At 37.7% G+C, this 27,722-nt stretch overlaps 1 protein-coding gene across 3 annotated transcripts; it reads left to right on the top strand.

The window, feature by feature from the left end:
- The first annotated feature begins 361 nt into the window (after positions 1 to 361).
- Positions 362 to 27,722, top strand: LOC130720172 (villin-3-like). Of its 3 annotated transcripts, none has more exons than XM_057570793.1 (24): positions 362 to 482; positions 3,604 to 3,724; positions 4,362 to 4,461; positions 4,987 to 5,055; positions 5,369 to 5,605; positions 5,672 to 5,849; positions 5,945 to 6,077; positions 6,306 to 6,465; positions 6,543 to 6,690; positions 6,783 to 6,883; positions 6,965 to 7,123; positions 8,394 to 8,462; positions 8,535 to 8,603; positions 8,694 to 8,834; positions 19,880 to 20,008; positions 20,607 to 20,754; positions 20,878 to 20,888; positions 21,004 to 21,144; positions 21,229 to 21,354; positions 22,542 to 22,604; positions 22,935 to 23,039; positions 25,897 to 26,140; positions 26,650 to 26,873; positions 27,167 to 27,722. In XM_057570793.1, exons 2-24 carry the CDS (start codon positions 3,669 to 3,671, stop codon positions 27,278 to 27,280), a joined length of 2,925 nt encoding a protein of 974 aa, XP_057426776.1. In that variant the 5' UTR covers positions 362 to 482; positions 3,604 to 3,668; the 3' UTR covers positions 27,281 to 27,722. The 3 variants fall into 3 exon arrangements, with proteins under 3 accessions (XP_057426776.1, XP_057426774.1, XP_057426775.1); XM_057570791.1 differs by having other exon boundaries at positions 6,540 to 6,690; XM_057570792.1 differs by having other exon boundaries at positions 447 to 577; positions 6,540 to 6,690.

The raw sequence follows: 27,722 nt of genomic DNA, 5'->3' as shown, positions 1-27,722 counted from the left end.
TATTTTTTGAAATTATTGATTAACAATTTAAATAATAACTAATTATTAATGAAGAATATTTTTCGTCACTAAATTTGCCTCTATATAAAATGGGGTGGGGTGTAGATTTTAGATAAGAAAGAGGTGGAGTATTATTCTAACAAAAACTTGAGGGGGTGAGTTTACTCTAAAAACATTGAACTTATAAGGAAAGACGAATGCAACAAACGTGGCCGGTGGTAGGCAGGCAGAGTGAAACATATCATTGATCATTGCCTTAATTTTGTATTAAACAAATAACAAAAAAAATAAAATAAAAAATTAAACCATCGTTTTCTCCCTCTTTCCCCCTCTTTTATGTCATTGGTTTATTTATTTATTTAAATTTTCTTTCCTTCCTTCACATTCCATTTCATTGAGCACGTCGTCGTCATGATATCTCTGCAACTCGTTTCACTTTCTCTCTGAATTGTAAATCTCAAAAGTCAGAGAGAGAAAGAAAGGTACGTCAATAATTCACTTCCCTTTTCAACTTTCTTCTTCTTCTTCTCTCTCTCACACACACACAAACCCATCATCATCACCGCTGAGATCTCAGGTATTGGTCAATTCAATTATCACTCTGGTCAATTCGATTCCACTCTCTTCTGTTAACACTATTTGTAATCTCTGATCCCACTCATTGTTCTGTTATGTGATTCGATGCATTTCTAGTTTGATCTCAAGCTTGTCTGCGTTTACTGTGAATTTCAATTTTTATTTGCTCATTTGGAGCTTCGATCAATTGTGTTTGCTTTGAAATTTGAGTGAGAAATGGTTGAAGGTGCATTCAACAAACGGTCATGGTAGATCTTACTAGTGTTTATGTGATAACTAATTCTAGTTTTGAATTATTTCTATGTTTTCCTTATTTAATTGTTACTTGATCCATAGCTCCGATGAAGTAAAACTGTTAAAAAATCAGAGTTTGGATGGAATTTGAAAATATAGAATATTGGAATGCTTTTCCGAGTTGGCTATTCGCAAGTTCTATTTGGGAAATGTTGTATGGTGGAGCACACTTTGGAAGAGCTTATTTGAGTTTATCTGATAGCATAACCGCTTATGTCAGTGTTTGGAAGAGCTTATGCAAACAGCTTATGGCCTACCATAAGCTGTTTTGAGCTTATTTTCATAAGCTATTCAGGATAGCTTATGAAAAAGAGCTGATGCTTATTAATGTATCAATATCTCTCGGGGCCTTATTTGCTGAAGTCTAATCAGAAATTTAGATGCAGAGCTCTTTACGGCCGCAGTGGTGCTCTTAGTTGCACTATCTGCCTAATTTGAGAACTGGACAGCTTGGGGTATTGCATAGATGAGTTGTTTAGGTAACACGGAACTTATTGTTGTTTCCTTCATTGGTCATAGAAGTAAATATATACTCGAGAGATAATGGTATGAGCATGAAGTGAAAATGATGCAACTGAGGTAGCTCGGAGTACTTGGGTGACTGACTATTAATAGTCATAAGGTCATTTGTGAACTGTGGCTTGAAGTTGAGTAAGGAGATTAAGTTCATGTTGTCGAGTTTAAGAGATAGACTTTGAATACTGTAAATGTTATAAGATATTCTGAGGCCGATGAGATTTTTTTCTTGCTTAACATGGATGCTTGATTCAGATATACCAACAAGATTACTTAAAAAGGTTTTAATTTGTTACCATGTTGAACAGTACTTTTAGAAAATTGACCCTAGACAGAATAACAGACTAAACCTTGTTGTAAAGGTACATTGGAAGTATGTTAGCTTGCAAAACTGGAAATCTTGTTATTTAGGCATGCAATTGTGAGATTGTAATATTATTGAATAGGATTAGGACTTACAATTTTGTGCTTCCTTAGTAATTTATACCCATTGCTAGAAGTTTATTTGAACTATAGTGCAGATGCCTCTAGCCATAAATATAAGTAAGTTGTTTTGGTTTCTTCTGATATACAGCTCGATCGTAATTAAGGAAAAAATAACACTCACAGTACATATGTCCCATGTCCAATTTTTGTCAATGACAAAATACTTGGTTGACTGGAAATCCAAAGGGAATGGAATTAAGTTGCTCATCCTAACCTTTGTTTTTATCTTCTTTTTGGGAGAACTGTTCATTTTTTATTGATTTCATGAAGGAATAGGAGAATAAATCGTACCTATTAACAATAAGTGAGAAAACTAAAGTTTAATAATGGAGTTGTTGTCTTGTTCAGACAACACCTTGCTTGATATTTTATTAAGTAAAGAGAGTTTGTTTTACTAGCTCTTATAACTGCCCAAAATAATATAAAATAATCAGACATGAGTGTTAAGATACAGAAATAAAACATTAAGACTGTCAGAAACACCCGTGTATACCTAAAATTAGCGAATGACAGTTTTAGGGAAGCATATTTTTGCTTTCTGCTGTTGTTTTGAGCTACTCATTTATAGACTCTGGCTTGAACTCAGATCTTTTGCATTTCTTATTTGATGGTGGTACTATTCTTTCTTATCCTATCATATTAGTAAATCTTTTGATTTCTGAATTAGTTACTCAGTTCATTTCTAGTTGACTTCTTTCTGGCCTCATTGCCGGCATATTTATTTCCTATTTTCTATTTATTTTTAATGCTTGTTTGTCTAGATTTACTTCTATCTTTTATATTTGCTGATGAGTACCTCTAAGAAAGATTTTTGGAGTACTAAGTTTTTGGCATTGCAAAACGTGGTTTGAAGTTTAACCTAAATTTAGATTCTTAAGCTAGCCTTTATCCATAACATGCTTTCAAGAAAGGCTGCAAGTCCTTGTTAAATGTCAGCATAAGTTCCCTTTCTTCATATCTCTGGTACAAATCAATGTTTGTCAAGGGTTGACTGTCATCAGATCCGATTTAAGATTGTGTGTTGTATTCCTGTGATGTTATTTTGAAATTTCGGTACTAAGTGCCAACATCAAACCTTCACACTTATTATAGATGATGGTTATGAATGGCCACATTTAGTTTGTGTTTGCATTCTCTATTTTAAACAATATTTTAATTCGTTATGTTTTCTTTTTAAAGTGAATCTTTAATTCGGTCCCCCAAACGATTTGGTGACGTCACATTTTTCTTTAAATATGCCGGAAATTATCTCCTTAAACATCTCAATCTACTGTATTACCAAATTCATGCTTTTGTGTCGCAGTTCAGTCCTCCATATGCTCAACTTCTTTAATTATTGTGTATTTTGGAGAGATTAATTTGAATATTTTTTTAAAAAAATTGGAGGACTAATATGGTGACCCTTATCTTTGATGGAATTTTAGTGTCCCATATGGACTAGAGATATGACTAAAACAGTCCTTATAAAGGGTAGAGCAATCCTCAGCATCGTATGATACCTATCCAGCCCTAGAGTCATTCATCCTGGCTCCTTGTCTTGTTATCCTTAAAATTATAATGATAGATATGGATTTTTAATTTTTTTGTTTTAGGAAATGAGGGCTTGCTGCTGCTGTTTTGATACTTGTGAACTTCAATCCTGTAGTTGAGCGGATGATATTGTCTTATCAGAGAATATCCAACTTCTTTCTTTATCTGGATTTTTTTATTAACTCTTTTTTTCTCATGCAGTGACTTTCACATTTAAAGACATTGTGTTAGCGGAGATAAGGAATTTTTAGAAGAAACTTTAAGCCATGTCTAGCACGACAAAAGTCTTGGATCCTGCATTCCAAGGAGTGGGTCAAAGATTGTATCCTTTAAGTAATGAGTGGTTTATAAAAAATAACGTGTAGAATATTATAGTTATTTTTAAATTTTCTCCGAGAAGAAAGAAAAAGGTGAAAAGTAAATTAAAGTTTATGCTGAGAGAATAATCAAACACATTGTGATTAAGTAATAAGTATAAACATGATTTATGCACTATCATGAACAAAATATCTCAAAAGTTGTTGGATGAAGTCATAGGTCACCATTTGGGCTTGAAGCATGGACAATGCATAGACCCACCTTACCGTGTGCTCAAATTTATGATTTATTTGGAAAAATAGGGGGCAACAAAATAAAATTGTAGGCACATCATTATAGGAGCTCTAATACCAAGTAATGAATCAAATATCCCAAAAGATGAAGTTGTTGGATGAAGGACACCTGAGTTGTTTTTTATTAAATATTCATGTAATATTTTTACATATCGAATCTACTATACACTTTGAGAGATTTTGATGTCTAATATTGTAATACCATGTCATGAATCAATTATACCAAAACTTGTAATTGTTGGGTGATGCACATGGATAGTTTGATGTCTAATATTCATGTTACATTATTATATATCTAATATAGTATTTGTTTACATTTTAAGAGGTTTTGAACTTAACTTGTAGTAGAGGAACTGAAATATGGAGGATTGAAAATTTTCAGCCAGTTCCATTGCCCAAATCTGAATATGGGAAATTCTACATGGGAGATTCATACATCATCTTGCAGGTATGAGCTATATCCAATAAACCTCTGCATTTTTAGATATATACGGTGTTACTGTATGGCAACACTTATAGAGGTTGAATGTTCTGGGAATAGTTAATCTTTTTCACTCTTTAGGTAGTGCACAACTCTGAAATACTTTTTTTCCCTAGGGTTGTTAGAAACTATAATATTATAGTCATTACCAAATTAATACCTATTGCATACTGCATCAGAGAATTGAGATTTAACAGAAAGAAATTATAGTCATTATCTGTTGCGGCCTGTTGCAAACATTAATATGATTATAAAAATAACGAACATATAATAGATAAGTGATACTTCCATCTTGAATGGTGTAAAATATGGGACTTTTCCAACTCAAAGTTCTGGGTGCATGATAGTCTTAACTTGCATGAGAAAGGTTTTGACAAAATTCCCCATTTTATGAAAATGTAGATTCAGAGCCTTTAACATAATTTGGGAATATCTGTTTTAATCCTTTTCTGATTGAAAAATTTTCGTTGTTCTTTTTATGTTTATTTGCAGACAAGGCAAGGCAAAGGAGGAACTTATTTTTACGATTTACACTTCTGGATTGGAAAGGATACAAGTCAGGTAAGCTTGGACTTTACATTTGTCCGTTTTGGTCTTGAATCTTTCCTAATTCAACTTGCACTAATTTTATGTCAGTAGAATGTTGAACCTTGTAATAATATGTTTATTTTTAATTTACTCTCAAGGTTATTTAACATCTTTATCCGGTTCAGCTATTATTGTCTTTGTTATTGTTCATGACCTTTTTAAAAAAACGAATTTTTGATGTGTTAAGGCTGCATGGGGTTCCATGGTTCAAAGCTGCTTGGAAAATCTTGATGCAATGTCTTTTTCACAAAAGAACGTTCTTGTTTCACAGTTTTTTTTCTTATAGGATGAAGCTGGAACTGCAGCCATTAAAGCTGTTGAACTTGATGCAGCTCTTGGAGGACGTGCAGTGCAACACAGGGAAATTCAAGGACATGAATCTGACAAATTTTTGTCATACTTTAAGCCTTGTATAATACCATTAGAGGGGGGTGTTGCATCTGGATTTAGAAAACCTGAAGAAGAGGAGTTTGAAACACATTTGTATGTCTGTAAAGGGAAAAGAGCAGTCAGATTGAAAGAGGTATAGTGTTCTCTATCTGCTTTCATTGATTCAGTGTACATGTAATCTAAAATTATGCTTTGACAGGTCCCTTTTGCAAGGTCTTCATTGAACCATGATGATGTATTCATCCTCAACACTCAAAATAAGATTTATCAGTTCAATGGTGCAAATTCAAATATTCAGGAAAGAGCCAAGGCTTTGGAAGTTATACAGTTTCTGAAAGAAAAATATCATGAAGGAAAATGCGATGTGGCAATTGTTGGTACGGGCACTTCTCCTATTAGATAATTTTGTGTACCTATTCTTCAGATGCCCGTTATTTGTTTGTTACTAAATGGAATCTATCCCAAATTGCAGATGATGGCAAGTTAGACACTGAGTCAGACTCGGGTGAATTTTGGGTCCTCTTTGGTGGTTTTGCGCCCATTGGGAAGAAGGTAATCAGTGAGGATGATAACATTCCAGAGGCAATTCCCGCTCAGTTGTATAGGTATGCTGATTTTGTTCTGCACAGCTAGCCTTGCCCCTGCCCCCATTCTGCTGTTTTCTCAAAATACCTGCTTGAAAAAGATTATATAACTAGCAGGGAACATTGGTTGTTTTATAAACAGTATTTTTTCCCACTAAATATTTGACATCACTTGAATATTTATTTTTCTAAAATTCTTTTCTTTAATAGGTTTACCCGTAAGTAACTTCATATGACTTGTCCTTGTAGTATCGTTGATGGTGAGGTCAAGTCTATTGAAGGTGAACTATCTAAATCACTGCTGGAAAACAACCAATGCTATTTATTGGACTGTGGTGCTGAAGTATTTGTCTGGGTTGGCCGAGTAACACAAGTTGAAGAACGAAAAGCAGCTTGCCAGGCAGCTGAGGTAATGTTATTGTAGAATCTAGTTCTTCTTGTTTTAGTTAAAAGATGATTCATTAATTTTACTAATATCTCCAGAAGTACGTTGCAAGCCAAAATAGACCAAAATCAACCAGGATAACCAGGATTATTCAAGGTTATGAAATACATTCATTCAAGTCCAACTTTGATTCTTGGCCATCAGGAACTACTAGTATCGGTGCTGACGAAGGAAGAGGAAAAGTTGCAGGTGGACATCATTTATTCTCAGTTGTATTTTAGTTTGCCATTATGTCTATCAAGCTATCCTGAGAATAAGTTTGCGATTTTCTGTACTGCCAGCATTGCTAAAGCAACAAGGTATGGGTGTTAAAGGAATGTCAAAAAGTACACCGGTAAATGAGGAAATTCCACCATTGCTTGAAGGAGGTGGAAAGATGGAGGTGAGTTTATAATTTTCTTCATTAAATTTCTTTTAGTTATATTGACTCCTCTGGACATGTAATATGATTTTTAATTTTTAGGTATGGCGAGTCAATGAAAGTGCGAAGAACCCATTGCTGAAGGAGGATATTGGTAAATTCTATAGTGGAGATTGTTACATTGTACTGTACACATACCATTCTGGTGAGAGGAAAGAAGATTACTTCTTGTGCTGCTGGTTTGGAAAAGACAGCATTGAGGTAATTCATGTCCTGCTTATTCTAGCTCAGTATATATTCTGAGCATTGTACAACCTCCGGTCCTATTTATAAGAACCAAAAAACAAATTCACACAGTTTAAGAAATCTAGTTAAATAGTTAAGTGCATTAAACTAGCTCTCAATTATTATTGAACTTCCAAAGTTGCCCTTAATTCATTTTTATAAGTTTGTATGCAACATTAATGCTTAGGAGAGTGGAAAGAGAGAGAAAGTTCAATTAAATAAGGGTATTCTTGTCAAAAAGTAATTAATGCACCACAAACTCCAAGTTGGTTCTTATAAAAAGGACCAAAGTAAACCTAGGTTCTTATAAATAGGACCGGAGGTAGTAACTTCTATTGCCATTCACTTTTCATTGTTAATTGCTTAACGCTATTAAGACTGACCGATAATTTCCATGCTTCCGCAAGTTTTAGTTTTTAACTTAGTTTAGGCTGAATTTTTGGTTGCGATTGACATTGTACACATTGAATTGAGTTGTCAAGTTGGGATTCCATTTATGGCTTAACATTATAAATTGTTGATGGTGTTTTTTAAGGATATAGTATATACCTAAGTTTTGTCATGATCCTTGATACACCATTGGCTTAGAAAGACGACCCATCGGTGGATAAGATCACATCTTCATAACAAAAGGTGTACACGTTCGGCCTCACTCAAAATGGGCCAAACCATTGAGTTTTGAATTAAAAAACATGGCTGGTATCTGGAACTGTATTATAGATGACTATTTAACTGTCCTCTAGAAGAATAGAGTAAACTATAATTTCCATCTACATAAAATGTATACATAAAAAGTATCCTTTTTTATTATTTTTCTTCTACGTGTTAAAACTGGTAACTAACTAAGTACTATTCAGTTACCCTTCTTGACTTAACGAAGAGTCCCAGAATACATTTTGTTTCAAAAAAAGGTCAACTTAATTGATTAACATATTTCATTGAGTGGTTAATGAGTAACCACTTGAGTGGACAATTATTCCTAAAACTAAAATATATGTACTCAGAATTCCTTTTCGGTTATTCTCCTCAACATATGTAGCAGTTAGATTTCATCTTTAAAATAGGATTTATCATAAACCATTGTTTACAATTCCACTAATTATTGCTATTTAGTTACTAGTATTTATTTCACTGTTGTTTCTCAGTGCCCTTCGTATTCAAATTGTATTTTTCCATTAGTACTTCTTTGTATAATAGAATAAGTTAGTTTTGAATGCTTTTGACCTTGGTTAAATTTCTTTTTCAGGAGGACCAAACAATATCTACTCAGCTAGCCAATAAAATGTCAAACTCATTGAAGGGTAGACCTGTTCAGGTATTGTAATCTGAATGTCAAGTTTGCGGATGTTGCTTGAAAATTGTGTACAATTACAGTACTTTCTTTCAGGGTCGCATATTCGAAGGTAAAGAGCCACCACAGTTTATTGCTCTTTTCCAGCCCATGGTAGTCCTTAAGGTATCCTGAGCAAAAGATTACAGTTCTTGGTGACATGTCTTGCATTATATGGTGAAGCTGACTAGTGTAACTGTCTGATGTCTGTTTTAGGGAGGTTTGAGCACTGGATACAAAAAGTTAATAGCAGAAGACAATGGTTTACCAGATGAGACATACACATCTGAGAGTATTGCACTTATTCGAATTTCTGGAACTTCTATTCATAATAACAAGGCAGTGCAAGTTGATGCAGTATGCACCCATGAAATTATTGGTTTTCCCCATCCTTAGTATTTTCCTAGGGTCTTTTTTTTCTCTGCTCCACCATAATTATGTCATTCTTATTCAGTGTTAAAATTAGAGAAGCAATGAGAGAGAGAAGAGAGAAATAGAAATATAACAGAAAATGTATTATTGATAATCTGAGTGATTACAGAAGATGTGATATCCTTATATAGAAGAACAGGAGAATGCCAACAGCTGTAACATACAGCTGACATAAATAGGAGAATACCAACAGCTGACATAAATAGGAGAATACAAACAGCTGCATATGTCAGCTGTCATAACTACTCAAAAGATGATGCAGCAGCATAGTAAATACAAACTCAATGTACTCTAACATACCCCCTCAAACTCAAGGTGGTTTGACAAATGAAAATTTGTCAACCACATTGAGTTTGTCCTTAAGCTCATGAAACCTTTCTGAAGAGAGGGCTTTAGTAAAGATATCCGCTTTCTGCAGAAGAGAAGGAACATGCTGAACAATAAGAGTCTTATTGAGAACCTTCTCTCTCACAAAGAAAAGATCCATTTCCATATGCTTAGTTCTAGTGTGAAGGACCGGATTAAGAGTCAAGGCTACGGTGCTCAGGTTATCACAGAAAATTGTTGGTGTTTGGAAGGGAATATGCAGCTCAGTCAACAAGGATTGAATCCAAAGAATCTCAGCTGCTATGTTGGCCAGACTCCTATATTCCGCTTCTGTGCTTGAGCGAGCAACCAAAGTTTGCTTCTTAGCTGACCAAGACACTAAATTGGGGCCAAAGAACACACATGAGCCAGAAGTTGACCGTCTATCATCCGGGTCAGAACCCCAATCTGCATCACAGTAGGCATGAAGTGCTACTGGACGATCAAGAGAGAAAGGCTTAAAAAGCAACCCATGATGAATGGTACCCTTAAGAAACCGCAGAATTCTCTTAACTGCCTTCCAATGTTCATCATGAGGCTGAGACAGAAATTGACAGACTTTATTGACTGCAAAGCTGATATCCGGCCGGGTAATTGTAGCATATTGCAATGCTCCAACTATGGATCTATAGAGAAAGGGATCATTCATGCAAGTACCTCCAAACTTTGACAGTTTGCTGCTACTAATCATAGGAGTGGGCAGAGCATTGGCTTCAGACATATTTGCTCTCTCAAGAAGATCTTCAATATATTTGGTCTGATTAAGTAGCAAAGAGCCATCAGACAAGTGTGTAACCTGAACTCCAAGAAAATAATCAAGTTTTCCTAACTGTTTTAAAGCAAAAGAAGAATTCAGTTTGTCAACAAGATGTTGAATTAGGACTGAAGAACCTCCTGTGATAATAATATCGTCCACATATACTAGAACATATGTGCAGCAAGTTGGTGAAGACAAAGTGAACAAGGAGGGATCACACTTACTAGCCTTGAACCCTAATTGAACAAGAGTGGCAGTCTGATGATAGTTTTATACCTAAAATACCTAAGTCTAGGTTTACAAAGGTATATACTAGGAAACATAAGGGAAGTAAGCCTTAGAAGGTTACTTCTAATATAGCTGCTTAGCTGTTATGCTGATGTCAGCAATACAATTCTGTTAGACAGCTAGCAATTAGTATAAATAGGGATTGGGTCATTCAGTTGAGGCAGTTTTTCAGTTGGTTAGGATTTGGGAGATTCTGGATCTCGAATTCCAGAGGCTAGGGTTCTTGTAGTGTTCTTGATTCTTCTGTGTAATTCCTGAGAATTCAACCTCAGTACTTGAGGATTGAGTCTCTGTTTTCTTCAATAAACCAGTAGCATTTCTGTGAGTTCATCAATTGGTATCAGAGCCTTCCACCATGTCTCTGAGCTGCAAACGAGCGGCGCGGGTGGTGACGCCGGCATTGCAGTGTTCGCCCGGGACTAGTCGTGGGGCTAGTGCACAGCCAGCCCGCGTGGGCGCCGGGGCTGCGGAGCGTGGTGGGATGTTAGGACCCCATTGCAAGGTATGGGACTTGAGTCCCACATTGGAAGTATGGGATTCTAATGTGGGGTTTATAAGGCCTTGGGCTCTCCAACTACAACAGCTAGCTTTTGTGGTGTGGTTCTCCCAAGGTTCTTATCAATGGTATCAGAGCTCCATCCAGGAGCTGTGGTACCATTCTATGGTTGCTAGTAGAATGGAGTCTCGTGTTGATGCAATCGAGAGACTCATCGAGTTGATGAGTCGCGACAGAGAAGAGGATCGTCGAATTCGAGAGGAAGAGCGCCGGGAGCGCGCGATTGAGCGCGAGAGAACTGAGGAGCGGTTTCGCGCATTGGAGAAGATTGTGGAGAATCTTGCTGCGAAGAGTGACGGAGAGAAAGGGAGCGAAGAACGCACAGGGAAATTTCATCGCAGAACAGGGGAGGAGAAAACGATCGAAGGAACAGAGAGTGAAGGTGATGTTCAAGGAGATACAGTGAATGAGTTGCGTTCTGAGGTCTCTCACACTGAGCGATGGAGGAAATTGGAGATTCCAGTTTTCCAAGGAGATGAAGATGCCTATAGTTGGATTCAGAAATTGGAAAGGTACTTCAAGCTTAAGGGAGCTACTGAAGAAGAAAAGGTCCAAGCAATTATGGTTGCATTGGATGGAAAAGCACTTAGCTGGTATCAATGGTGGGAAACCAGCAACACTGCCACAACTTGGGACAAGTTCAAGGAAGCACTGCTAGCCAGGTTCCAACTTGCAGCAGCTTCAAATCCTTTTGCAGCAATCTTGGCACTCAAGCAAGAAGGGAGTGTAGAGGAGTTTGTGGAGCAGTTTGAAAGGTTTGCAGGAATGCTGAGAGGAGTGGGTGAAGAAAACTTCATGGACATATTTGTCAATGGCTTAAAGGAGGAGATTTCAGCAGAAATCAAGCTCTATGAACCTGACACACTAGCTGCTATGGTAAGGAAGGCTTTGATGGTGGAAAAGAAGAATATGGCAGTGAGCAAAGCTGGAACCAATGGTTCTGCCAGGTATAATAACTCCTACAAGTCCAATTTTAAACCTTCAACTTATCATAAAACTGTTACAGTTGAATCTGGTGTGAAGAGTGGAGGAAATTCAGTAACACAGGGGTCAAATTCCTCTAGTGGAAGTGTTAATGACAAGTCTGTTAATAAAACACATAGAGGCAACCCATTTAGGAGGCTAACAAGTGAGGAGATGAGGGAAAAGATTAGGAAAGGAGAATGTTTCAGGTGTGAGGAGAAGTTTGGTCAGAATCATGTGTGCAAAAACAAGCAATTTAGAGTCATGTTGCTGGCTGAGGGGGAAGAGGGAGCTGATATGGAGGAATATGAGTTGTTGCTCGAAAATTCAGAAGAGGTGTTGGAGTACAAGCATCTCTCATTGCTCAGTATACAGGGAATTTCCACAAGAAAGTCCCTCAAGGTGTGGGGAGGGTTGTTGGGAACCAGAATTATAGTTCTTGTAGATTGTGGGGCAACTCATAACTTCATTTCAGGAGCTATAGCTAGGAAATTGGGACTTGTTGTCACCACTACTTCCACATACACTGTAGAGGTTGGGGATGGGCATAAGGTGGAGGGAAAAGGAGTTTGCAAACAGGTAAGAATTCAGATACAAGGCATAGAAGTGGTTCAGGACTTCTATCTTTTTGATTTGAAAGGAGTAGATGTGGTTTTGGGGCTGGAATGGCTCGCTGGGTTGGGAGATATTAAGGCCAACTTTGAGAAGCTCACCCTGCAATTCAAGTTAGGAAACCAGAAAGTGAAGTTAAGAGGGGAACCTGAGCTTTTGAAGAAAAAGGTATCCATGAACTCTTTTGTCAAAACAATACAGCAGCAAGGGGAGGGATATATGTTACATTACCAGCTGCTAGAGAAAGAAGAAGCAGTTGCTGAGGAGACACCAGCTGAATTAAAGACAGTTTTGCAGCAATTCCCTACTTTGTTTGCCTCTCCTACAGAGTTACCTCCTAATAGAAGGCATGATCATGCCATACACCTGAAAGAGGGGGCTCAAATTCCTAATATCAGGCCTTATAGATATCCCCATTATCAAAAGAATGAGATAGAAAAGCTTGTAGCTGAGATGTTGAATGCAGGCATAATAAGGCCTAGCATTAGTCCTTATTCCAGCCCGGTGATCTTGGTTCGGAAGAAGGATGGAAGCTGGAGATTTTGTGTGGATTACAGGGCATTAAATAAGGTGACAGTGCCCAATAAATTTCCTATTCCTGTGATAGATGAGCTGTTGGATGAGATTGGCCCAGCTAGGGTGTTTTCCAAGATAGACCTGAAATCTGGTTACCACCAAATCATGATGAAGGCTGAGGATGTAGAGAAGACAGCATTTAGGACTCATGAAGGGCATTATGAATTCATAGTAATGCCTTTTGGACTAACTAATGCTCCTTCCACTTTCCAAGCACTAATGAATGAGGTTCTGAGGCCAGTCTTAAGGAAGTATGCTTTGGTTTTCTTTGATGACATATTGGTTTACAGCCTCACTATGGAAGAACATGTTTTTCACCTCACTCAAGTACTACAATTGATGGAGCAGCAAGATCTAAAGATCAATGGAAAGAAAAGTGTGTTTGGCAGGCAACAAATTGAGTATTTGGGCCATATACTCTCTGCTGGAACAGTAGCTGCTGACCCAAAGAAACTTGAGGCAATGTGGATGTGGCCAGTACCTAAGGATTTGAAGAGTTTAAGAGGCTTCCTAGGACTCACTGGATATTACAGGAGATTTGTAAGGGATTATGGCAAAATTGCCAGGCCATTGACTCAGTTACTCAAGAAAGACAGCTTCTTATGGGGAGCAGAACCACAAAAGGCTTTTGAAGCCTTGAAGCAAGCTCTCACTGAATTACCTTCCCTTGCTGTTCCAGATTTTTCCAAGGTATTTGTCCTGGAAACTGATGCATCTGGAACTGGTTTAGGGGCAGTTTTATCTCAAGAAGGCAAACCTTTGGCTTTTTGGAGTGCAACCTTATCCGATAGGAGTCAGGCCAAGTCAGTTTATGTGAGAGAATTGATGGCTGTGGTGAGAGCTGTTCAGAGATGGAGGCATTATCTCATGGGTAGGCATTTTATAATCAGAACTGATCAAAAGAGTCTTAAGTTCCTTACTGAACAACAAGTGCTGGGGGAGGAACAGTTTAAATGGATTTCCAAACTGGCTGGTTATGATTTTGAGATTCAATACAAGCCTGGGAAGGACAATTCAGCAGCAGATGCAATGTCCAGGAGAAGTTCTTATTGCGCACTATCAGTCATTAAGGTTAATGATCTAGAGGAATGGCAAGCTGAACTCATGCAAGATGATAAATTACAGGCTATTATGCAGGATTTGATTGTGGATCCTGATTCTCATAGGGGATACACCTTGAGAGACCACAGATTGTATTACAAAGGCAAGTTGGTTTTGCCTAAACTCTCTAACAAGATTCCTATCTTGTGCAAGGAATTCCATGCTTCTTTGGTTGGAGGACATTCTGGTTTTTTCAGAACTTATAGGAGGTTGGCTGCAGTGGTTTATTGGGAGGGAATGAAAGGGGACATCAAGGATTTTGTGGCTCAATGTGAAGTTTGTCAGCAGAACAAGGTTGATAACTTGTCTCCTGCAGGATTACTTCAACCCTTGCCTATTCCCACTCAAGTGTGGACTGATGTGTCCATGGACTTCATTGGTGGGCTTCCTAAGTCTAAAGGGAAGGACACTATCTTAGTGGTGGTGGATAGGTTGACAAAGTATGCACATTTTGTTCCTCTCAGTCACCCCTACACAGCTCCTGATGTAGCTGCTGCCTTCTTACAAGAAGTGGTGAGACTTCATGGTTTTCCTACTACTATTGTTTCTGATAGGGATTCAGTTTTCCTGAGTAGCTTCTGGAAAGAATTGTTTAGACTTTCAGGGACTAAACTGAAGTATAGCTCTGCCTATCATCCCCAAACTGATGGCCAGACAGAAGTTGTGAATAGATGCCTTGAAGTTTATCTTAGATGCTTGACTGGCTCTAGACCAAAACAGTGGGTTACTTGCTTACCTTGGGCTGAGTTTTGGTTTAATAGCAACTACAATAGGTCTACAAAAATGTCTCCTTTTCAGGCTCTTTATGGGAGGGACCCCCCTTTGCTACTCCATGGCACTACAATTCCTTCTAAGTTGGAGGCTGTGAATGTGTTACAAGCTGACAGGGATGAACTATTAGGGGATTTGAGAGCTAATCTTTTGAAGTCCCAAGACATGATGAGGAAATTTGCTAACAAATCAAGGAGGGATGTTGAATATCAAGTGGGGGACTTGGTTTATCTCAAGCTTCAGCCCTATAGAAGACGATCCCTAGCTAAGAAGCTTAATGAGAAGCTCAGTCCTAGGTTTTATGGCCCTTTTCCTGTGGCTGCTAGGATTGGTACTGTTGCTTATAGATTGGATTTGCCTCCTACCAGTCGCATACATCCAGTTTTCCATGTCTCCTTACTCAAGAAAGCAATTGGTACTGGTTTCCAAGTTCAGGACTTGCCTCCTGTTTTGACTGAGGACCATGAGCTGCTGGTTGAACCGGAGGAAGTGCTTGCTGTCAGAGAATTAACCCAGGGAGTTGTGGAAGTGCTTATTCAGTGGCAGTCCCTTCCTGCTTGTGAGAATAGCTGGGAATCAGCTGAGAAGATTCATGAAGCTTTTCCCACCTTTCCCCTTGAGGACAAGGTGGTACTTCTGGGGGGGGGTATTGATGATAGTTTTATACCTAAAATACCTAAGTCTAGGTTTACAAAGGTATATACTAGGAAACATAAGGGAAGTAAGCCTTAGAAGGTTACTTCTAATATAGCTGCTTAGCTGTTATGCTGATGTCAGCAATACAATTCTGTTAGACAGCTAGCAATTAGTATAAATAGGGATTGGGTCATTCAGTTGAGGCAGTTTTTCAGTTGGTTAGGATTTGGGAGATTCTGGATCTCGAATTCCAGAGGCTAGGGTTCTTGTAGTGTTCTTGATTCTTCTGTGTAATTCCTGAGAATTCAACCTCAGTACTTGAGGATTGAGTCTCTGTTTTCTTCAATAAACCAGTAGCATTTCTGTGAGTTCATCACAGTCAACCTGTGAAACCAGGCTCGAGGAGCTTGTTTTAGGCCATACAAAGCTTTGTCAAGCTTACACACAAGGGACTTATCACCCTGTTCAAATCCAGGTGGCTGAACCATGTAAACCTCTTCTTCTAAGTTCCCATTGAGAAAGGCATTATTCACATCTAACTGTTGAAGAGGCCACCCTTTGGAAATAGCAAGAGATAGAATCAACCTCACAGTTATAGGTTTGACCACTGGAGAAAATGTTTCAGAATAGTCAAAGCCATGCACTTGATTGAACCCTCTAGCTACAAGTCGAGCCTTGTACTTATTCACTGTTCCATCTGGATTTTCTTTAATCCTGAAAATCCACTTACAACCAATAGGCTTTCTTCCAGCTGGAAGTGACATAAGAGTCCAGGTCTTATTAGTCATCAATGCCTCATACTCTTGCTGCATTGCACTGAACCACTTACTGCTCTTGAGAGCTTGTTTGACTGTAGTAGGCTCTACTTCTGTCAACAAGACAGAAGGAAACAAGCGAGGCTTGACAATGCCATTCTTTGCTCTGGTGAGCATTGGATGAGCATTAACAGGGATGACAGCTTGAACATTATCAGGTGTAGCAGCTGATGCTGGAGGCTGCTCAGAAGAAGAAGGAGAGACATCCACTGAACCAGAGGAGGAAGAATTAGAACCCTCAGAATGCACTGTCACAGCAGGAGAAACAGGTGCAGAGATAACTGGAGATTGCTCAGACGAAGGAGAGACATCCACTGAGCCAGAGGGTGAAGAATCAGAACCCGCAGAATGCATTGTCATAGCAGGAGAAGCAGGCTCAGCAGCTGGAGAAGCATTAGAAATAATATTTGGAGCAGCAGCAAGAGGAATCAGCAAAGAAAATGATTCTGGAGAAGTTGTTTCTGTAGCAGAATCAGGAAACATTTCAACATAAGGGAACCTATGCTCATTAAACAACACATCTTTAGAGACATAGACTCTGCCTTGAGCATCCAAGCACTTGTATCCTTTGTGTTGAGAAGAGTAGCCCAAAAATACACACTCTTGGGACCTATATGCCAACTTGTTATTGGTATACGGGCGCAGAAAAGGATAACAAGCTGACCCAAATACCTTGAGGAACTTGTAATCAGGTTGAGAACCATACAACTGAAAATAAGGACCTTGTCCTCCTAAAACAGAAGTAGGCATCCGATTGATAAGATAGGTAGCTGTAAGAAAAGCGTGATCCCAAAAGTGCAATGACATTTTGGCATAAGCAAGCAAAGCAAGTCCCGTTTCAACAATATGGCGATGTTTCCTCTCCACACTCCCATTTTGATGGTGTGTGTGAGGACAGGTCACACGATGAACTACCCCTAACTGAGTAAAATAGGGAATCAAGGATCGAAACTCTCCTCCTCCATCAGTTTGCACACTCTTAAGCTTACATTGAAACTGCAGTTCAACCAATGCTTTGAAGTTTTTAAAAGTCTGAAAGGTGTCAGACTTGTGTTTTAAGGGATAGATCCAAGTGTATCGTGTGCAAGCATCAACACAAGTAAGAAAATATGAAAAACCAGCAAAGGATTCTATGGAAGCTGGTCCCCATAAATCAGCATAAACCAACTCAAAAGGCAGAGTATAAACAGTAGAAGAAGAAGAAGAGGGCAACCTATGTGCCTTTCCCATACAACAACCAACACACATGGCAAAAGAAGTTTTATTAGGCAAAGGAACATTACATAGTTGTAAAGTAGTTTTCAAGACCTCATGATGAGGATGACCTAGTCTACAATGCCACAAGTCATAGCTGGAATTACCTAAACTGGAAACAGAAGACATATTCTGTGATTTTCCAGTACCTGGATACACTGTAGATAAAACAGAAGGAGTACTAGTAGACAAATCAGATTTAGAACAACTAGAAGAGACACTAGCAGCGTTGACATCATCAAAGGTGTATAAGCCATCAGAACCAACACTTCCACGAAGCAACACTTTAGATGTTTCCTGTGATTTAACAAGACAGAAAGAAGCGTGAAACTCAAAATAAACATTGTTATCCTTGGCAAACCTACTAACACTGACAAGGTTTTTGGTGATAGAAGGAACTAGAAGCAGTTGACTAAGAGTGAGAACAGTGTGTGAATCATATGGTGAGGGAATGGTGCAAGAACCAATAGAGGACCACCTCCAACGGCGCTGAGAACCAATAGGGAACTTTGTGGTATCCCGATTCTGGTGCCACTCACCACTTGTCAGGACGCTGAGATGCGGAAGAAGAAGCATGGTGCAGAGGACCAGCAAGCATAGCATGAGCAGGAGAGCGAGGCTGAGAGCCAAGAAGGCCCGGATAAGATGGAGGTGAGGGCCGAGGTGAATTCCAAGAAGATGATACTGGACCAAAAACAGCTCCAGGTGCAGAATATTGAGAACCACCAGTAAAAGCAGGAAACTGAGAACCTGGAGGGTAAGCACCATTGTAAGGTCCTGCGGAAGAGCCAAAGTAATTCCACGGAGCAGGTCCAGAAGCATAAAAAGACGGTGAGGAAGAGCCAAAAGTGGCAGAACCAAGAGGCATAGGAGGAAAGGCTCCAAAAGGTGCAGGACTAGGCATATTAGTAAAGGTGCCATTCTGTACAGAACCACCTCCAACGGCGCGATGGTAGCAGACACTCGCATCATGTCCCCACTTCTGACAAATCTGACACTGCAAATTACGGCCGCGCCCACGGCCGCGTCCACCACCGCGTCCACCAGCAGGATAGCCACCACGGCCATCGCCTGGTCCACGTGAATCATTCTGGTCATGATAGGTATCACGATTGTCACCAGAATCACGATAATTTGGACGTTGTTGATCATTCCGATAGTCACGTCCACCACGAAATTCAGCAGCATAATTGGCCTGAGACGGCGTCAAATCCACAGAAGGTGGCGGCGTTCGGGAGATCTGAGGTGAAATCGGAGCAGGAACCGATGCGAACGCATGTGTATGCGCAAGCAACGCAGAAGCAGTAGAATCGCTAAGGCTACGTTTCCGTGATCGTTCCAGGCGAGCATCATGAGTAATGATCATCGCTTCGACCTCAGAAATCGTGCTCGAAGAAGCATGAGTGAAGATAATCGTGCTTAAAGCACTATAATCTTCAGGTAAACCATCAAAAATCGCTTCAAGGTGATCGCGAAAACTTACGGGTTCACCAATGGAAACCAGAGTGTTGACGATCGTCTTGATGCGTCGAAGATATTCAGTGATCGACTTCGAACCTTTGGTTATGTTCTTCAGCTCAGATCTGAGCTGAGCAGACTGTGCGCGACACTGATTCTCAAAAAAGTCAAGGATCTCACGCCAAACCTGCGATGATCTCTCGCAGTTGATCACCGTTGGAAGAACAAACGGAGATAGAGTCGTCAAGAGCCATGTAAACACCATGGAATCTTGCTTAATCCAAGTCGTATAAGCTGGATTCTCAGTCGCAGCTACACGATCCTCTTCAGTCAGAAAACGTTGTGGAATTTCTGGATCAACCAGAAAATCATGAAGCTGATGCGATCGAATCGCACCTTCAACTTGTTGACGCCAAGAATAGAAATTCGAATCATCAAGCTTGATTGTTGCAGTACGAGACAGAGACTCAAGAACATTGACAACGGAAGCAGGTGCAGCAGCCATGTATCAAGGACCGATTGAAGCTCTGATTACCATGTTAAAATTAGAGAAGCAATGAGAGAGAGAAGAGAGAAATAGAAATATAACAGAAAATGTATTATTGATAATCTGAGTGATTACAGAAGATGTGATATCCTTATATAGAAGAACAGGAGAATGCCAACAGCTGTAACATACAGCTGACATAAATAGGAGAATACCAACAGCTGACATAAATAGGAGAATACAAACAGCTGCATATGTCAGCTGTCATAACTACTCAAAAGATGATGCAGCAGCATAGTAAATACAAACTCAATGTACTCTAACATTCAGGTACCGTCATCATTGAATTCCACTGAGTGCTTTCTCCTGCAATCTGGCTCTACAATTTTCATATGGCATGGGAATCAGTCTTCCTTTGAACAGCAGCAGCTAGCAGCAAAGGTCGCTGAATTTTTAAGGGTAAGATCCACTAATCTCGTGTTATGGACGTTCTGTTCAATTTTCCAAGTACTAATATAAAAATTTAAAGCATAACCAAATCTCAGTTTTATGGAAGAAGTTCAACTTTTTCCCTCATGAAAGCTTCATGTTGTTGATAGGCAGATATTAATAATTGGATTCATGTATCTACGGATTCATTTGTGTTGAAATAACAGTAGAAATTGGTAATTAGATTCTCGTACCTATAGGTTCATGAACATAGGAAGTAGCATCCTTGTTAATTATCTCTTAGACATAAGTTTTATTAGCTGTATACATATACACATGAATTTCATTATTAATTCCGTTGCAATTTCCAGCTTTTAAAATTACATCCGGGAATATCTTTATGTTTCTTTAATTAACAGATGAAATTTATTATATAGCATTGGTACTTCTACATTGACTCTTTTTACTGACTTGATTGAACCTAATTGCAATTATTGCATCACTCACAGTTTCCTGAGACTCCTCTTCCTTCTTCTTTCCACTTGTAAATTCAATGATTTTTGTAGCATGAAGATAAAAGAATAGAAGTATTAACATATTTGCTGATATGATATATGTTCATGTTCAGCCAGGAGTTGCTTTAAAGCATGCTAAAGAAGGTACAGAAAGCTCAGCTTTCTGGTTTGCACTAGGAGGAAAACAAAGTTATACAAGCAAGAAAGTTACTAATGAGATTGTTAGAGACCCACATCTGTTTACTTTCTCATTTAGTAAAGGTAGCATTTCTTTTCATGTTACTTCTAAAAATTTATGCAATAACATGCTATTTACTGCTAGTTTAACTTTAATATACTGACTGCTATTGATTTTGTTTATTCTTTGTGTTGTGGATCTACCAGGAAAGTTACATGTGAGTTTGAGACTACAACTTCATTATGCAATACTTCCTTGTCTTCAGGAAATTTCTTCGTCTTTTTGAGGTTCTTTATGTCCTTTAAATCTATTTTTTATATTTTACTCTGCAGGTAGAGGAGGTTTACAACTTTTCCCAAGATGATTTGTTAACGGAGGATATCCTAATACTTGACACACATGCAGAAGTGTTTATTTGGATTGGTCACTCTGTTGACCCAAAAGAAAAGCAAAATACTTTTGAAATTGGCCAGGTAAACACGCTAAACAATTCACTTTTATTTCCCATATTTCCTCCTACTTGGATTGCTTTATTTATACTAGAAAATTTTCCTCAGAAATACATAGACATGGCTGCATCTCTGGAGGGACTATCTCTGCATGTACCGTTATATAAAGTAACAGAAGGGAATGAACCTTGCTTTTTCACAACATACTTTTCATGGGATCATGCAAAAGCTTTGGTATGTCTTTGGACATCAAATTGTCCTTTCTCTGGTTTGTTATTTTCTTTTTTAAAAATCGATTGTTCTCACTCTATTCCTTATCTTCAACTGTAAAGTGACAAATATTTGCTTTTCAATGTTGGTTGAGAACAAGACATAATTATTGCCTGACTGGCTGGTTTAGCAAAATATTGTTGTCATCACATATAGATATCCATGATGAGTGAACTCAGAGAGTTTAGAGTAATCCGAGTATACTTATTACTATTCATGAGATCTGATATAAGAGGAATTTATAGTACTACACATGGGTTATGGAATGGATAGTTCGTTATTACTAACATAGCTACAACCAATTCTAACTCAAACTATCTGTTTGGCTAACAAAACGAAATACAATTGTCAGTGAACAACTGATTTTGTAATACGACATTTGATATGTACACTATCAACCAAGTAGAAGAGAATCACACACTCTGAGCTTGTTATTAAGAACCAAAAACCAAGTAGAAGAGAGAGCCTTATTGAGAAGATCAGCACATTGATCTTGTGTAGGAATGTGCTGCACCATCTCAACTGCTGTGGCTGCTAAACTTCTGTATTCAGCCTTGGTGCCTGCTTGATTGGTTAACCACGTTTGTAAATCAAATAAAGAATAGAGAAGCAGGGCCCAGCAAGTCATTGTAAATCATAACTCAGGGAAAATTGTATATAGCAGCAGTGGAAGAGCACGCCAGCACTGAGTGCTTGTTAACCAGTGTAGGATTCACCGCTAGTGGTGGAGGACAAAGATGAAGAGGATAATCTCCAAAATCCATGATTGGGGATCAATCTGATCTGAATGAGTGAGAGAGATAGAGAGAGAGAGAGAGAAGTTAGACTGACCTGGTTTTTGTTTTACAACAAATCTAACCAACATATCTCAGTTTGACGAACACAACTGGATGCAACTGTCCGAACACAGTTATAAAATCAAAGACTGTTCCTACGTACGAGGCAGTGCTGGTTAATGCTTTATTGTCTTTACATTGTAAAAGTTGATCTGATGTATGTGAGATTTGGAAAGTTGTGAGTTGATTGTGAGACTTTTGAAGAAGGAATTTACCATGAGAAGAGGGGCTTATGCAATTCAAGCACATGTTTTTAATGAAACTGGTACTTTAATTTGTTGATTATCCATGCTTTATTTACCTTATCAATTGCAGATTCAGGGAAACTCTTTCCAGAAAAAGGTGTCTCTACTCTTTGGGGTTGGCCATGCTGTGGAGGTATAATTTCAACTTTTTAAATTTTCTGAGAAAACTGATGCTGTTATAAGACTTGAACCATATGCCAACGTAATTCAGTTTACACTTCACAAAATATAGTTTCATATTTGCATTAAAACCAGCAGTTGAAACTTCTACTATGACCATGTCTTTCTGGATCATCCAATAACTGAAGATTCTAGTTCATATCATGCTTCTTTAGATCCATTCATATTTTTCTTAGAACCATGCTGTGCAATAAAGTTCTTCTGAAGTTGTTATGATATCTGAATTTGTTGCAATAATTGTGTCTTAATCTGTGTAACATGGCTTTGCTGATTCTGGTGACAGGAAAAGTCAAATGGGTCAAGTCTAGGGGGAGCCAGACAAAGAGCAGAAGCAATGGCTGCCTTATCATCTGCGTTTAGTTCATCATCGGAGAGAGCATCCACTATGGTATGGTTACTTGCTTATGCAAAAGATTTTACTCCTCTTATTTTGTCAATGGTCTGTAACCAAAAGCAAATTCCCTGAATAGAAAACATGAGGCATGATAAGGTTTTAACCATGATTTAGATTTTAGATACTTTAAAGTAAGGATGCTCTTTGAACTTTGTAGAATAATGTAGACATGTAACCTTTGATGTGTTAACCAACTCAGTGCATTCTCCCATATCCATGATTTGTTACATTGGTGTGTGTCTTTTATAAAAAACCACTGTTTATCGAAGGAAAGTTATTAACTGTGCCCCTTACTTCTAAATATATTCTATGCTTTACAGGATCTCAATCCTTTAACACATGCAGCAGCATGTGTTGCTCCTTACTTTTATACTACATTTTCTGTTAAAGGATGGATTGCTTTACACGTTAATCTTGGAATCAGAGAATTCAGGATTCTCATATTTTGTGGGAAAAATATAAGGCTTTCCTATTCTCAGTCCCATTCCACAAATTTATAGAACCACTTTTCTGAGAAAAAACGTGAGATTGAAAGTGGTATTAGTGCTGGACCATGTCTAACAATTAAATATTTAAATCAAAATCTTTCTAATGATTTGTTTGGTTGATAAGAGAAAGTGACAAAAGAGTAGATGAGAAGAGAGAAGATGAGTAGAGAGAAAGTGATGAGAAAAAGAGTAGATTATTTAAGTTTTTTGGTATGAAAAAAAAAAGTGAAAGAGTGAGATAAAGGCTCTCTCCACTCAATTGGTTCAATAGAATATGAGAAGAGTGAACTTTTATTTGATCATTTCTTTTATAACTTTTTAATATTATTAAATTTTAGAATTAATTTTTTTAAATTTTAGAATTTATCTTTACTTTATTATTTTTAATTAGTAAGAGTAATATGGTAATTATGAAAAAAATCATTCACCCTCTCCCATTTCTTCTAATGGATGGAGAGACAAAAAAAATGAATCGGACCCACATTTATGTCATCTCTCATGAGCATGCTTAAACAAAACAAGAGAGCGATTCCATCTCTCCTCTAACAGTCTAACACTCGCTCTTCTCTATTCTTTCTTCAAGTCACTGTCTACCAAACATAGTGTTAATGATATGGCCTAAAGTTTTCCTTGGTCTCCCGCTTCCTCTTATGTTTTGAGTATCCCCATCTATGCCAGCCTCTTTACTTGTAATTTTATAGGTTTCTTCATGAATGATCAACCTATCTAAGATGGAACTCTAGAATTTTTATGCAATGGGTACTACCCAGACACTCTCTCTAATTTTTTTCATTACATGTCGTATATTGTTTTTATGACCACCTTCCATCTTAACATTCTCATCTATGTAAAGTTGGACTTACTTCATGTAGTCTCTTACTGCTGTGCTCAGCATCCGATCACATACTACATTGCAAGTATTATAGTGGTGCAATATAATTTTCTTTAACTACATAAGTCTTCCATTCATCGTGCTTGGATCATCCTTATCATGTTATATGATGGACTCAAGAGTACGACATGCTCTCTATTTTTAAGTTAGAATTTGTGCACCTCCGGGCCTAAACTTGCATTCCACATAAACGTTGTAGTTACTTAAATGAAAGCTTGTCTTGACACCTCTAACCATGAAAGCTTTTCTCCAATGATGGCTGTACAATAGCATGCTATGACGAAAGAAAAATAATTTCCAAGTTTCTCTTATTCAATTGTAGAATTAGTTTTCAATATACAACAATGATATTAAAAAATGGTTTTTATATATTCTAACAATATCACTTACATCAATTTGGTTTTCTTTCCATATTATATTCCATACATCCAACTGCGGAATACTTCCCATGCTCTTTTGTTTCTAATTGTTTGAAACTGTAGAAGCAGGGCTGGATTCGTATTATCATTTACTAATTCCTTTTCCATTATCTGGAATTCCATTCTTTGCACTGAAATAAAAGTTCACTGTCTAATGGAGATATATAATAGTTTCTAGGTACACCGTACATGTATTATGTTCAGCTATCTAGTATAAAAAAAATAACTCAAAGGAAGAATACCTGGTATTTTATATTGAACTTAGAATCTCTATATTTGATTATAGATATTGAGCATTTAAAATATCCCTACTTGAGTTGTAGTTGGAAAATTAACTGATTCCATCGACCCCTTAGAGCTATAAATTCAATTAAGAATTCAAAGGTTTCTTCTCTGATTTAACCATGATTTTAATTTTGGTTTCAATGGAGAAACCTCTGACAATGTGAGATACTTCTCCCTAAAAGTTGTAGGTAGTCCAGCGTTCAAGTGAGAATGGATGCCACTGTCATGAATTGTGAAGTTACTTGGAGTTTAATATTTCTTCATATGCATTTACGAGTGCAACACTATTATTTCTTGATTTGTATTTAGGAATGCAACCCTGTAATCCTGTCAAATTATGAAATTGAACACTTGAGTTATCAGGACTGAAGTGGTTATGTAATTTTTTAGTTTGCTACAATAAAATGAATCTTAAGGCTGAAAGAACAGTTTCTTTGCATGTTGTTTTCACTTATGAAGTAGGATGAATACATTATTCAATTCTAGCATTCCCTTATTGTTTAAGTGGAAGTTATACTGGTGAATCTTTAACATTCCATTTTCTTTCTGAATGGATCCGAGAGAACCGATTCATACCCGAGTGGCTTTGTTTTATTAAAGAAAGTTACATTTAATGTTGCTGGTGTTCTTTTGTGTTGTATTCTGAAGATTGCTCATTTCTATGGGTTTTTATTCTCATTCATAATTTCTTTGTTTTGTTTTGGTTATCTGGTTTTCCTTTACTCAATTATGACCTATGACCCAATTAATCGGTTGCACTCTCTCAGTCACAAGATAGATTGACTGGGCTAAACCAAGGAGGTCCAAGACAAAGGGCCGAAGCTTTAGCTGCTTTAAACTCTGCATTTAATTCATCTTCTGGGACGAAGACATATACTCCTAGGCCATCTGGAAAAGGTCAAAGAGCTGCTGCAGTAGCTGCTCTTTCATCTGTTCTTACTGCTGAAAAGAAGAAACCTGATGTTTCTCAAGTGGATGGTGGTAGTCCTGTCGCAGAAAGTAGCACTTCTGGTAATGAATATAGTCATCTTTGAAAATGTGAGATGTTGCATACACAGAATACCCACCCTTATTCCCTCTGCCTATGTTTTGCACAAAATATCACATCAGTTTTTCTGTGTTGAATGTTCCACAACACCCTACTTTTTTAAGTTTCGGTTATTTTATAGTCAATGCAAACCCTTTTAGTTATATTTAATTATGTATATTTTTCCATCATAATTATGAATGCTGCAGTCACCTGTATTCATTTAAAAGACTTGTATTTGTACCTACAATTAAACTTAGTTGAGATCCTTAGGAGACTACATTTTGAGAATACTATTAAAACCCCTGGCTTTTTTCGATTTAAGAGAAGAAACTGGAAATAACAATTTAATGACTCTATAGCCTTGTCTTTCCCCCAAGAGAAATCTTCGTAGTCAAATTCCTGTGTTGCATTAAAAGATAAAGAAAAAAACCTGAATCAAGTTTGTGCTACCATTATTGTGTGTTTTACATGTTAAGAGTTCTTGTTGCAGAAACTGTGAGTGGAAATGCCCATTTTGAGATCGAAAAAGCTGAAGAAGCCAATGAAACAGAAGAACTCGCCCCTGAAACTGGTAGCAATGGGGATTTGGAACCAAAACAAGAAGATATGGATGATGGTGATGATAGTCAAAGTAGTCAAAGGACGTTCAGTTATGATCAGTTAAAGACTACATCTGGTAAAAATGTGCCTGGAATTGATCTTAAGCGTAGAGAGGTTAGTCTTGCTTTGTACTTTATAATTATATTCATATTAATTGTAGTTTGAAAAATGTATATCTCTCCTGAAGTGTTGAATTATGACAAACACCATAAAATGGCTACAAATTACAAGCACTGTAATTTCCAGCGCATCTGCTTTTTACTAAGCTGTCTAAATTGTATTTCATTTTGGGCGTTATTTGTCATACTTCATATTCTCAGGGAAGGTATATATGATTTATCTTTAGTGTTATGCTTTGCATAGATCTCACCCGTTCCTTTCTACTCTGCTTCTTATTTATTGGTCAGGCTTATTTGTCGGACGAAGAATTTGAAACTGTGATTGGAATGGTAAAAGATGCATTTTATAAGTTGCCAAAATGGAAGCAAGACTTGCTGAAAAAGAAATTTGAATTGTTTTAGACACAATGAGTGACATATCTGCTTCTTTAACTAATCTGCCTTTCCTTGGTTATCTTGAAATGCACTTATCTGGTGGATAGTGTGGTTTTATTAGTATATACCATGGTCGATGCATAGCGTTTTGCTTTCGGCCATAATGGACATAGCTGTGGTTAGTATCCAAGTTTGAATGTGATGCTGCATGGAGAGTGAGTTTTGATTTCTCCTTTTAGTTGCTGCTGTCTCTTGCAATGTTTTCATTTTGTAGCAATGAAGATACTAGGCAGTGGACCGGTCCGATTCTTTCATTTTGTGAAGTATATATTCTAAACGTGGTTTTCTTTTCGTGTTATTGGTTAGAAATGCGGGTGTATATGTATGCATTTTATACTTTTTTTTTTGGTAACATGCATTTTATACTGAATCCCATTATAATGGAAAACAAAAAAAAGTGTTATTTTTA

The sequence above is a fragment of the Lotus japonicus genome, chromosome 5, assembly GCF_012489685.1.
Source record: "Lotus japonicus ecotype B-129 chromosome 5, LjGifu_v1.2".
Lineage (NCBI taxonomy): Eukaryota > Viridiplantae > Streptophyta > Magnoliopsida > Fabales > Fabaceae > Lotus > Lotus japonicus.
Note: the sequence above shows the minus strand (reverse complement) of the source record. Positions and strands in the feature narration are given on the sequence as shown.

Bases quoted from the DNA above. Each gene is read 5' to 3' on its own strand.
- LOC130720172 (XM_057570791.1), top strand. From the start codon at position 3,669: ATGTCTAGCACGACAAAAGTCTTGGATCCTGCATTCCAAGGAGTGGGT. The intron at 6,691-6,782 runs GTGGACATCATT...CTGTACTGCCAG, and splicing joins AGGAAGAGGAAAAGTTGCAG to CATTGCTAAAGCAACAAGGT. The intron at 26,141-26,649 runs GTAATGAATATA...TTCTTGTTGCAG, and splicing joins CGCAGAAAGTAGCACTTCTG to AAACTGTGAGTGGAAATGCC.